Source organism: Melozone crissalis, unplaced genomic scaffold (genome assembly GCF_028551555.1).
Source record: "Melozone crissalis strain CALT ecotype California unplaced genomic scaffold, PUWL_Pcris_2 ptg000075l_1, whole genome shotgun sequence".
Lineage (NCBI taxonomy): Eukaryota > Metazoa > Chordata > Aves > Passeriformes > Passerellidae > Melozone > Melozone crissalis.
This window is the reverse complement of record NW_026535852.1, coordinates 2,695,882-2,708,948: the sequence shown is the minus strand read 5'-3', so window position 1 is coordinate 2,708,948 and position 13,067 is coordinate 2,695,882. Positions and strand designations below refer to the sequence as shown.

At 36.8% G+C, this 13,067-nt stretch overlaps 1 protein-coding gene across 1 annotated transcript in view; it reads left to right on the top strand.

Annotated features, from left to right (window-relative positions):
• TTC3 (tetratricopeptide repeat domain 3) overlaps positions 1-13,067 on the top strand; it is a 126,734-nt gene that overhangs the window by 14,131 nt on the left and 99,536 nt on the right. The window contains 3 exon segments of the mRNA XM_054290020.1: positions 6,225-6,309; positions 8,263-8,316; positions 10,029-10,152. Coding sequence (XP_054145995.1) covers positions 6,225-6,309; positions 8,263-8,316; positions 10,029-10,152 — 263 coding nt within the window.

The window sequence follows — 13,067 nt, the reverse complement described above, 5'->3', positions numbered from 1 at the left end:
TTTCCATCAGGCTCCGGCTGGTGCAGAAATGCTGGGATCGGTTGAGGTCAGAAGTTCTTGAATCAACAGGAAAAAATAAATTTAAAAAATTCAGATTGAGTTTCTGGAGTTTGGGATCTCTGGGATTCTGGAGTTGGGAATCTTTGGGAATTTGCAATCTTTTGGAGTTTGGAATCCTTGGGGAGTTTGGAGTTTGGAACCTTTGGGATTTTTGGAATCCTTGGGGAGTTTGGAGTTTGGAACCTTTGGGATTTTTGGAATCCTTGGGGAGTTTGGAGTTTGGAATCTTTGGGAATCTGAAATTTGAAATCTTTGGGAGTTTGGAATTTGGAGTCTTGGGGATTGTGGAGTTTGGGAATTTTGGGGAGTTTGGATTTGATGTTTGGAATTTTGGAGTTTGGAATCTCGGGGATTTTGGAATTTGGGATCTTTGGGAATCTGAAATTTGAAATCTTTGGGATTCTGGAGTTTGGGACCTTTGGGAGTTTTGGGATCTTTGGGATTTTGGAGTTTGGGATCTTTGGGAATTTGGAGTCTTGGGGATTGTGGAGTTTGGGAATTTTGGGGACTTTGGATTTGATGTTTGGAATTTTGGAATTTGGAATCTCGGGGATTTTGGAATTTGGGATCTTTGGGGATCTGGAATTTGGAATCTTTGGAATTTTGGAGTTTGGGATCTTTGGGATTTTGGAATTTGGAATCTTTGGAATTTTGGAGTTTGGAATCTTTGGGAATCTGAAGTTTGGAATATTGGGGATTTGGAGTTTGGAATATTGGGGATTCTGGAATTTGAAATCTTTGGGATTGTGGAGTTTGGGACCTTTGGGATTTTTGGATTTTGGAACCTTTAGGATTCTGGAGTTTGGGATCTTTGGGATTCTGGAGTTTGGAATCTTTGGGGATTTTGGAGTTTGGAATTTTTGTGGATTTTGGAGTTGGTAATCTTTGGATTAGTTGGGAATCAGGAGTTGGGAATCTGAGGGATTTGGGAGTTTGGAACCTTTGGGAATCTGAAGTTTGGAATCTTTGGGAATCTGGGAATCTGGATTAGTTTGGAGTTTGGAATGTTGGGGGTTTTGGAGTTTGGAACCTTTGGGATTTTTGGAATCCTTGGGGATTCTGGAGTTTGGAATCTTTGGGAATCTGAAATTTGAAATCTTTGGCACCTTTGGCAGTTTGGGATCTTGGGGAATTTGGATTTGATGTTTGGGATTTTGGAATCTTTGGGATCTTTGGGATTTTTGAGTTTGGAATCTTTGGGAATCTGAAATTTGAAATCTTTGGGATTCTGGAGTTTGGGACCTTTGGGAGTTTTGGGATCTTCGGGATTTTGGAGTTTGGGATCTTTGGGAATTTGGAGTCTTGGGGATTGTGGAGTTTGGGAATTTTGGGGACTTTGGATTTGATGTTTGGAATTTTGGAGTTTGGAATCTCGGGGATTTTGGAATCTTTGGAATCTTTGGGGATCTGAAATTTGGAATCTTTGGAATTTTGGAGTTTGGAATATTTGGGATTTTGGAATTTGGAATCTTTGGAATTTTGGAGTTTGGAGTCTTGGGGATTGTGGAGTTTGCAATCTTTGGATTATTTGGGAATCTGGAGTTGGGAATCTGGGGGATTTGGGAGTTTGGAATCTTTGGGATTTGGGAGTTTGGAATCTTTGGGAATCTGGGAGCCTGGATTCTTTTGGAGTTTGGAATGTTGGGGGTTTTGGAGTTTGGAATCTTTGGGATTTTTGGAATCTTTGGGATCTTTGGGATTTTGGAGTTTGGGATGTTTGGGATTTTGGAATGTTTGGGAATCTGAAATTTGGAATCTTTGGGAATTTGCAATCTTTTGGACTCTGGAATCCTTGGGGATTTTGGAGTTTTGGAATCTTTGGGATTCTGGGAATCTTTGGGGATTTTGGAGTTTGGGATCTTTGGGAATCTGAAATTTGAAATCTTTGGGATTCTGGAGTTTGGGATCTTTGGGATTTTGGAGTTTGGGAATCTTGGGGACTTTGGATTTGATGTTTGGGATTTTGGAGTTTGGAATGTTTGGGATTTTGGAATCTTTGGAATCTTTGGGAATCTGAAATTTGGAATCTTTAGGAGTCTGGGAATCTTTGGGATTTTGGAGTTTGGAACCTTTGGGATTTTGGAGTTTGGGTTCTTTGGGAATCTGAAGTTTGAATCTTTGGGAATCTGGATTCCTTTGGAGTTTGGAATCTTTGGGATTTTGGAATTTGGAATCTTTGGGATTGTGGAGTTTGGGATCTTCGGGAATCTGAAGTTTGGAATATTGGGGATTCGGAGTTTGGAATATTGGGGATTTTGGAATTTGAAATCTTTGGGATTGTGGAGTTTGGGATCTTCGGGAATCTGAAATTTGGGATCTTTGGGAGTCTGGGAATCTTTGGGGGTTCTGGGAATCTTTGGAATCTTTGGGAGTTTGGGATGTTTGGGATTTTGGAATGTGGAACCTTTGGGATTTTGGAATCTTTGGGGATTCTGGAGTTTGGGGAATGTTTGGGATTTTGGAGTTTTGGAATCTTGGGGATTTTGGAGTTTTGGGGATTTTGGAGTTTAGATTCTTTAGGAGTTTGGAATCTTGGGGATTGTGGAGTTTGGAATCTTTGGGAATCTTTGGGAATTTGGAATATTGGGGAGTTTGGAGTTTGGAATCTCTGGGATTTCCGAGTTTGGAATCTTTGGGGATCTTAAATTTGGAATCTTTGGGGAGTTTGGAATCTCTGGGACTGTGGATTTTGGGATCTTTGGGATTCTGGTGTTTGACTTTTTTGGTGTTTTGGGGTTTGGGATCTTTGGGAATCTGAAGTTTGGAATGTTGGGGATTGTGGAGTTTGGGATCTTGGGGATTTTGGAATTTGGGATCTTTGGGAGCCTGGGAATCTTTGGGGATTCTGGGAATCTTTGGAATCTTTGGGAGTTTGGAATGTTTGGGATTTTGGAGTTTTGGGGGTTTTGGAGTTTGGAATCTTTGAGACTTTGGAATGTTTGGGCGTTTGGAATCTTTGGAGATTTTGGAGATTGGATTCTTCAGGAATCTGGGAATCTTTGGATTCTTTTGGAGTTTGGAATCTTTGGGAATCTTTGGGAGTTTGGAATCTTTGGGAATCTGGAGTTTGGAATCTCTGGGATTTCCGAGTTTGAAATCTTTGGGGATTTTGGAATTTGGAATCTTTGGGGCGTTTGGTATCTTTGGGAATCTGGAGTTTGGAATCTTTGGGAATCTGGGAATCTTTGGAATCTTTGGGCATTTGGAACCTTGGGGATTTTGGAGTTTGGAATCTTTGGGGAGTTTGAAATCTCTGGGATTGTGGATTTTGGAATCTTTGGGATTCTGGAGTTTGGAATGTTTGGGATTTTGGAATATTTGGACTCGTTGGGGATCTGGAATTTGGAATCTTGGGGATTCTGGAGTTTGAAATCTTTGGGAGTCTGGGAATTTTTGGAACCTTTGGGATTTGGGAGTTTGGAACCTTTGGGATTTTAGAGTTTGGAGTCTTGGGAATCTTTGGGAGTTTGGAATCTTTGGATTAGTTGGGAATCTGGAGTTGGGAATCTGGGAGATTTGGGAGTTTGGAATCTTTGGGAGTTTGGAATCTTTGGAATATTTCAGAATCTGGAGTTTGGAATCTTTGGGGAGATTTTAGGAGTTTGGATTCTTTGGGAATCTGAAGTTTGGATCTTTGGGAATCTGGGAATCTGGATTCGTTTGGAGTTTGGAATCTTGGGGATTTTGGACTTTGGGAATGTGGGGATTTTGCAGTTTAGGAATCTCTGGAATTTTGGAGTTTGGAATCTCTGGGATTTTGGAATTTGGGATCTTTGGGAATCTGAAGTTTGGAATATTGGGGATTCGGAGTTTGGAATATTGGGGATTTTGGAATTTGAAATCTTTGGGATTGTGGAGTTTGGGATCTTGGGGATTTTGGAATTTGGGATCTTTGGGAGCCTGGGAATCTTTGGGGATTCTGGGAATCTTTGGAATCTTTGGGAGTTTGGAATGTTTGGGATTTTGGAGTTTGGAACCTTTGGGAATCTGGGAATCTTTGGGAATCTTTGGGAGTTTGGAATACTGGGGATTTTGGAGTTTGGGATCTTTGGGATTTTGGAATCTTTGGGGATTCTGGAGTTTGGGATCTTTGGGATTTTGGAGTTCGGAATCTTTGAGACTTTGGAATCTTTGGGAGTTTGGAGTTTTGGGGATTTTGGAGTTCGGATTCTTCAGGAATCTGGGAATCTTTGGATTCTTTTGGAGTTTGGAACCTTTGGGATTTTGGAGTTTGGAACCGTTGGGATTGTGGAGTTTGGAATCTTTGGGGAGATTTTAGGAGTTTGAATTCTTTGGGAATCTGAAGTTTGGAATCTTTGGGAATCTGGATTCTTTTGGAGTTTGGAATGTTGGGGGTTTTGGAGTTTGGAATCTTGGGGAATCTGAAATTTGGAATCTTTGGGATTCTGGAGTTTGGAATCTTTGGGATTGTGGAGTTTGGAGTCTTTGGAATCTTTGGGAGTTTGGAATCTTTGGATTATTTGGGACTCTGGAGTTTGGAATCTTTTGGGATTGTGGAGTTTGGAACCTTTGGGGAGATTTTCGGAGTTTGGATTCTTTGGGAATCTTTGGGAGTTTGGAATCCTTGGGAATCTGGGTGTCTGGATTCGTTTGGAGTTTGGAATGTTGGGGGTTTTGGAGTTTGGAACCTTTGGGATTTTTGGAATCTTTGGAATCTTTGGGGATTCTGGAGTTTGGGATCTTTGGGAGTTTGGATCCTTTGGGATTCTGGAGTTTTGGGATCTTTGGGATTTTGGAGTTTGGGGATCTCGGGGACTTTGGATTTGATGTTTGGGATTTTGGAGTTTGGAATGTTTGGGATTCTGGAATCTTTGGGGATCTGGAATTTGGAATCTTGGGGATTCGGGAGTTTGAAATCTTTGGGAGTCTGGGAATCTTTGGAATCTTTGGGATTCTGGAGTTTGGAATCTTTGGGATTCTGGAGTTTGGAATCTCTGGGGATTCTGGAATTTGGAATCTTGGGGATTCTGGAGTTTGGGAATCTTTGGAAATCTGAAGTTTGGAGTCTTTGGGGAGGTTGAAATCTTTGGCATTTTTGAGTTTTGGGATCTTTGGGATTTTGGAATCTTTGGGGATTGTGGCGTTTGGAACCTTTGGGAATCTGAAATTTGGAATCTTTGGGTTTCTGGAGTTTGGGATCTTTGGGAGTTTGGGATCTTTGGGATTGTGGAGTTTGGAGCCTTTGGGATTGTGGAGTTTGGAACCCTTGGGAGTCGGAAGTTGGGAATCTTTGGGGTTCTGGGCAGCTGACATCTCGGCTATTTCGGTATTTTTGTAGGTGCTGACATTTCAAAAGCAGCAAAACCTTCCCAGCTCTTCCTCTTTGAATTATTGTTATTTTTCTCCTTCCTCCTCTGAAGGGCTGGATGTGAATTTTGAAATTCTGATCCCTCTAAATCTTCATAATTCAGACCCTGAAACAGCCTGGTGTTTGTCTAAATAACAATTCCTTCTGCTGAATTAAAATTCCTTCTCTTAAATAACAATTCCTTCTGTTAAATAATAATTCTTTCTGCTAAATAATAATTCCTTCTATTAAATAACAATTCCTTCTGTTAAATAACAATTCCTTCTATTAAATAATAATTCCTTCTATTAAATAACAATTCCTTCTGTTAAATAACAATTCCTTCTATTAAATAACAATTCCTTCTGTTAAATTAAAATTCCTTCTATTAAATAATAATTCCTTCTGTTAAGTAGCAATTCATTCTGTTAAATTAAAATTCCTTCCATTAAATAACAATTCCTTCTATTAAATAATAATTCCTTCTGCTAAATAATTTCTTCTGTTAAATAACAATTCCTTTTGTTAAACAATAATTCCTTCTATTAAATAACAATTCCTTCTATTAAATAACAATTCCTTCTGTTAAATTAAAATTCCTTCTGTTAAATAATAATTTCTTCTGTTAAATTAAAATTCCTTCTATTAAATAATAATTCCTTCTGTTAAATAACATTTCCTTCTGTTAAATTAAAATTCCTTCTGTTAAATAACAATTCCTTCTATTAAATAACAATTCCTTCTGTTAAATAACAATTCCTTTTGTAAAATAATAATTCCTCCTGTTATAATAATTTATATAATAAAATAATAACGATTTCTTTTGTAAAATAACAATTGCTTCTGTTTCCCCCAGTTTGATGTTCCTGGACTGGGACATGAAGAAAGTTTACGAGTTCAATGTCATGGAAGACCTTGCTGATTTAATTAAAAAAGTCGTTGTAAGTCCTGGATTTGAAATTTCTGAATTTTTCAATATTTGTTAATTCAATCTGTCCCTGATGCGCCGTCTAATCCTGAATGAGACATTTTCCTTTTGCTGGAGTCAAGGCAGAATTATCAATTCATTCTTTGGTAATTAAGAAATTGTGGCTTTATTCCGGGTGGGATCGTTTAGGGAATATTGGCAGTCAGAACTGAAGTTGGTGCGTGAATGATTTAAATAATTAAATAATTTCTTTTTCCATCATTTCACAAACGATATTTTAAATTTGTCTTTGCTGACTTGGAGTAATGGAGAGGAGGATGTGAGGAATTTGTTCCATTTGTGGTGGATTTTATTTTAAATTTCGATAATTAAACATTTCTTCATTTCTTGAAACTGTGTGTCCAACTTCAAGGTTCATATTTTATTTTATGAATTTATGTATATTTTATTTTATAAATATAACGAATTATTTAATTTCTCTTCATTTTCTGGGTTGTAGACCCAAGAGTGAAGTGGGTTTGGAGATTTTGGCAGATTTTGGGGTGTCTCAGATTTTGGGGTGTCTCAGGTTTTGGGGTGTCTCAGTTTTTGGGGTGTCTCAGCTTTGGGGTGTCTCACATTTTGGGGTGTCTCACATTTTGGGGTGTCTCAGATTTTGGGGTTTCTCAGATTTTGGGGTGTCTCAGATTTGGGGTGTCTCAGCTTTTGGGTTGTCTCAGCTTTTGGGGTTTCTCAGCTTTGGGGTGTCTCAGCTTTTGGGGTTTTTGGGATTTGGGGTGTCTCAGCTTTTGGGGTGTCTCACATTTTGGGGTTTCTCAGGTTTTGGGGTGTCTCAGCTTTTGGGGTGTCTCAGCTTTGGGGTGTCTCAGCTTTGGGGTGTCTCAGATTTGGGGTGTCTCAGTTTTTGGGGTGTCTCAGCTTTGGGGTGTGTCAGATTTGGGGTGTCTCAGATTTGGGGTGTCTCAGCTTTTGGGGTGTCTCAGCTTTGGGGTATCTCAGTTTTTGGGGTGTCTCAGCTTTTGGGGTGTCTCAGGTTTTGGGGTGTCTCAGCTTTGGGGTATCTCAGTTTTTGGGGTGTCTCAGCTTTTGGGGTGTCTCACATTTTGGGGTGTCTCACATTTTGGGGTGTCTCAGGTTTTGGGGTTTCTCAGATTTTGGGGTGTCTCAGCTTTGGGGTGTCTCAGTTTTTGGGGTATCTCAGTTTTTGGGTGTCTCAGATTTTGGGGTGTCTCAGATTTGGGGTGTCTCAGCTTTTGGGGTGTCAGATTTTGGGGTGTCTCAGATTTTGGGGTGTCTCAGGTTTTGGGGTGTCTCACATTTTGGGGTGTCTCAGATTTTGGGGTTTCTCAGGTTTTGGGGTGTCTCAGCTTTGGGGTGTCTCTTCTTTGGGGTGTCTCAGTTTTTGGGGTGTCTCAGGTTTTGGGTGTCTCAGTTTTTGGGGTGTCTCAGATTTTGGGGTGTGTCAGATTTGGGGTGTCTCAGATTTGGGGTGTCTCAGTTTTTGGGGTGTCTCATCTTTGGGGTGTCTCAGCTTTGGGGTATCTCAGTTTTTGGGGTGTCTCAGCTTTTGGGGTTTTTGGGATTTGGGAGCTGCACAGGAGCTCAAAGGGCAGAATTTCCTCAGCAGATGTCACAGCAATTCTCTTTTCTCATTTATTTTTCACCAAAATAAATTATTTTATTTAATAATTTAATTATTTTATTTAATAATTTTATTATTTTATTTATTAATTTAAATCATATATTTTACCAAAATTTGGAATTCAGCTGCCCCGGGGAAACCTCCCTGAGCTGAACCTGAGCAGGCAGAAATTCCAATGGTCTCCTCTCAAGAATTGATTTTTAATTTTGTTTTTGTTTTTTAATCCTTCTCAAGAATTGATTTTTAATTTTGTTTTTATTTTTTAATCCTTGTCAAGAATTGATTTTTAATTTTGTTTTTTTTATTTTTCTCTCCTTGTTCCAGAACATTCCCCATTTCATCAGCGGCATCCTGAGGATCGGCGCTGGGATAGAAAATGTGAGTTCTGTGCTTGGGGAGGCTTTGCATCGTTTCAGCCATCAGAAAAAGTTTCTAAATTCAATTTTTGAGGGGTTTATATATTAATTTTTTAATAATTTTAGTCATCACAACAAAGTTTCTAAATCAAATTTTTGGGGGTTTTATGTTTTAATAATTTCAGTCATTACAGGAAAGTTTCTAAATCAAATTTGAGAAGGTTTTTATTATTTTCTTTAATAATTTCAATCATCAGAAGAAAGTTTCTAAATCAGATTTCAGAGGGTTTATTATTATTTTTTAAATAATTTAAATCATCACAAGGAAGTTTCTAAATCAAATTTTTGAGGGTTTTATTTTTTAATAATTTCAGTCATTACAAGAAAGTTTCTAAATCAAATTTCAGGGTTTTTTTTTTAATAATTTCAGTCATCACAAGAAAGTTTCTAAATCAAATTTGAGAGAGGTTATATAATTTTGTAAATAATTTCAATCATCACAAGAAAGTTTCTAAATCAAATTTTTGGGGGGTTATATTCTCTTAAATAATTTCAATAATCATCAGGAAGTTTCTAAATCAATTTTTTGGGGTTTTATTTTTTCATAATTTCAGTCATTACAAGAAAGCTTCTAAATCAACTTTTCAGGGGTTTTGTTTTTAAATAATTTCAGTCATCACAAGAAAGTTTCTAAATGAAAGTTTTGGGGCTTTTATTTTTTAATAATTTCAGTCATTATAAGGAAGTTTCTAAATGAAATTTTTGGGGTTTTATTTTTTTAATAATTTCCATCATCACATGAATGTTTCCAAATCAATTTTTTGGGGTTTTTTATTTTTTTTCAATCGCTTCAGAAGCTTCTAAAAGAAATGCCACCATTTGAATTTTCCCTGTTGCGAGTCTGCTTTGATTTTGTGTCGGTGCAGTGCTGGAGATCTCCAGAGAATTCAGTTATTTGTATTTATTTGGTGATTTCTGTTTAAAAACCGGCAGAACGAAAGCAGAGAGCGGAGCCCCGAGGCCTGGCTGTGCAGATGAATAAATTTATTAATCTAATTTAATTATTAATTAAAATAAAGAAAATTTTTCTGGATTTTCTGTGTTTCCCCCTGCTCAGGGGAGGCTGGACTGGGTGCGCTGTGTGGGGCCCCAGGGCTGCTGCGGGACCTGGAGCTCCAGATAATTCAGATATTTGTATTTATTTGCTGATTTCTGTTTAAAAACCAGCAGAACGAAAGCAGAGAGCGGAGCCCCGAGGCTTGGCTGTGCAGATTAATAAATTTTTCTGGATTTTCTGTGTTGCTCAGGGGCTGTTCCCCCTGGGCGAGGCGCTGGACTGGGTGCGCTGTGTGAGGGCCCCGGGGCTGCTGCGGGACCTGGAGCTCCAGATAATTCAGAAATTTGTATTTATTCGCTGATTTCTGTTTAAAAACCAGCAGAACAAAAGCAGAGAGCGGTGCCCCAAGGCTTGGCTGAGTAGATTAATAAATTTTTCTGGATTTTCTGTGTTTTCCCCGTTGCTCAGGGGCTGTTCCCCCTGAGCGCGGCGCTGGACTGGGTGCGCTGTGTGAGGGCCCCGGGGCTGCTGCAGGACCTGGAGCTCCAGATAATTCATAAATTTGTATTTATTTGCTGATTTCTGTTTAAAAACCAGCAGAACAAAAGCAGAGAGCGGAGCCCCAAGGCTTGGCTGTGCAGATAAATAAATTTTTCTGGATTTTCTGTGTTTTCCAGGGGCTGTTCCCCCTCGGGGAGGCGCTGGACTGGGTGCGCTGTGTGGGGGAGCCGCGGATGCTGCAGGACCTGGAGCAAATGGGCGACTTCGGCCGCGTCATCCTGGCCATGTTCTTCTCCGAGTGTGAGTAGGGGCAGAAATGGGGAAAATCCAATTTCTGTTCTTCTCCGAGTGTGAGTGGGGGCAGAAATGGGGAAAATCCAATTTCTGTTCTTCTCCGAGTGTGAGTGGGGGCAGAAATGGGGAAAATCCAATTTCTGGTCTTCTCCGAGTGTGAGTGGGGGCAGGAATGGGGAAATCATGGCCATGTTCTTCTCCAAGTGTGAGTGGGGGCAGAAATGGGGAAAATCCAATTTCTGTTCTTCTCCGAGTGTGAGTGAATGGGCACAAATGGGGAAAATCCAATTTCTGTGGGAAATCATGGCCATGTTCTTCTCCGAGTGTGAGTGGATGGGCAGAAATGGGGAAAATCCAATTTCTGTTAGAGATCATGGCCATGTTCTTCTCCGAGTGTGGGTGAGGGTGTCCTGGGTGGGCAGAAATGGGGAACAATCCAATTTCTGTTCTTCTCCGAGTGTGAGTGGGGGCAGGAATGGGGAAAATCCAATTTCTGTTCTTCTCCGAGTGTGAGTGGGGGCAGGAATGGGGAAAATCCAATTTCTGGTCTTCTCCAAGTGTGAGTGGGGGCAGGAATGGGGAACAATCCAATTTCTGTTCTTCTCTGAGTGTGAGTGGGGGCAGGAATGGGGAACAATCCAATTTCTGTTCTTCTCTGAGTGTGAGTGGGGGCACAAATGGGGAAATCCAATTTCTGTGGGAAATCATGGCCATGTTCTTCTCCGAGTGTGAATGTGGGGCACAAATGAGGGAAATCCAATTTCTGTGGGAAATCATGGCCATGTTCTTCTCCGAGTGTGAATGTGGGGCACAAATGGGGAACAATCCAATTTCTGTGGGAAATCATGGCCATGTTCTTCTCCGAGTGTGAGTGGGGAGTCCTGGGTGGGCAGAAATGGGGAAAATCCAATTTCTGTTAGAGATCATGAAGTTAGTCCTGGTCTTAGTTCCATGCTGGGCTACTCTACTAGTATAGTTTATTACTACTACTACTACTACTACTATTATTATTAATATTATTACTATTACTACTATTATTATTATTATTATCATTATCATTATCATTATCATTATCATTATCAAATTTCTTTTAGAAACCATGAAATTATTCCTGGTCTTATTTCCATGCTGGGCTGCTGTACTAGTTTGCTACTATTATTATTATCATTATCATTATCATTTTTACTATTATTACTACTACTATCACTATTATTATTACTACTATTATTATTATAATCAAATTTCTTTTAGAAATCATGAAATTATTCCTGGTCTTAGTTCCATGCTGGGCTGCTGTACTAGTTGTTTACTATTATTATTAATATTATTATTATTATTACTATTACTGCAATTACTACTATTACTACTAACATTACTAACATCATAATTTCTGTTATATTATATTACATTACATTGCATTACATTACGTTACATTATATTATAATATATATCGTTATGTTCTATTTTATTATGTTATATTATATTATTATTACTATTATCATTATTATCATCAATATCATTATTATCATTAATCTATAGTATATATTATTCATATGTATATATTATTTACATACACTTATGATATATTATTTATACTGTATTTTAATATGATAATGGATTATAATATGATTGTAATTCATTATTATTATGATCATTGTTATATTGTATATTTGTATCAATCTATAATATGCTTTTCATTATATATTTAATTATAATAGTAAATCTATACTATGTATTATTTATATATTTATTATATATATTATTTATAATATATTCACTTATTATACATGTATTATTATAATATACTTCTAATTTATTGTTATAATAGTCATTTTAGAATATATTGTATATATTAATAATGCATTATTTATAATATATTTAATCATAATAATCCAGCTATAATATATATTATTGTATATATTAATAATGCATTATTTATAATATATTTAATCATAATAATCAAGCTATAATACATATTATTTATATATTATTTATAATATGCATTGTTTAATATAATATGTCTAACTATATTATTACATATAATGTATTATGATTAATTCTAATTGTAATTTTATAATATATTTTTTAAATATTCATAATGTTATTTATAATATGTTTAATAATAATAAATATTTAATATATTATTTATCTATTATTTATAATACACATTGTTTATAATATATCTAACTATAATATTATACATAATAATGTTATTTTAATTGATTCTAATTGTACTTTTATAATATATTATTTTTATATATTTATAATGTTACTTATAATACATTTAATAATAAGTCTATAATATATTATATATTTATAATATGAATTATTTATAATATATCTAATTACATTTTCTATAAGTATAATATTATAGTTTATGGTTATCATTTTATTATATATATTTTTATATATTCGCAATATTATTTATAATATAATGATAATGATGATAATATTGATAATACTGCTAGTAATAATGGCAATAACAATAATAATAATAATAATAATAAAAATGATGATGATGGCAATAATGATGATGATGATGATGATGGTGGCAATAACAATAATAATAATGATGATGATGATGGCAATAATAATAATGATGGTGATGATGATGATGGCAATAATAATAATTATAATAATAATAATGATGATGATGATGGCAATAATAATAATAATGATGATGATGGTGATGGCAATAATAATAATAATAATAATAATGATGGCAATAATGATGATGATGATGATGACGATGACGATGACGATGATGATGACGATGACGATGACGATGGTGATGACGATGATGATGATGATGACGATGACGATGACGATGATGATGACGATGACGATGATGATGGTGATGACGATGACGATGATGATGGTGATGACGATGACGATGATGATCATGATGACGATGACGATGG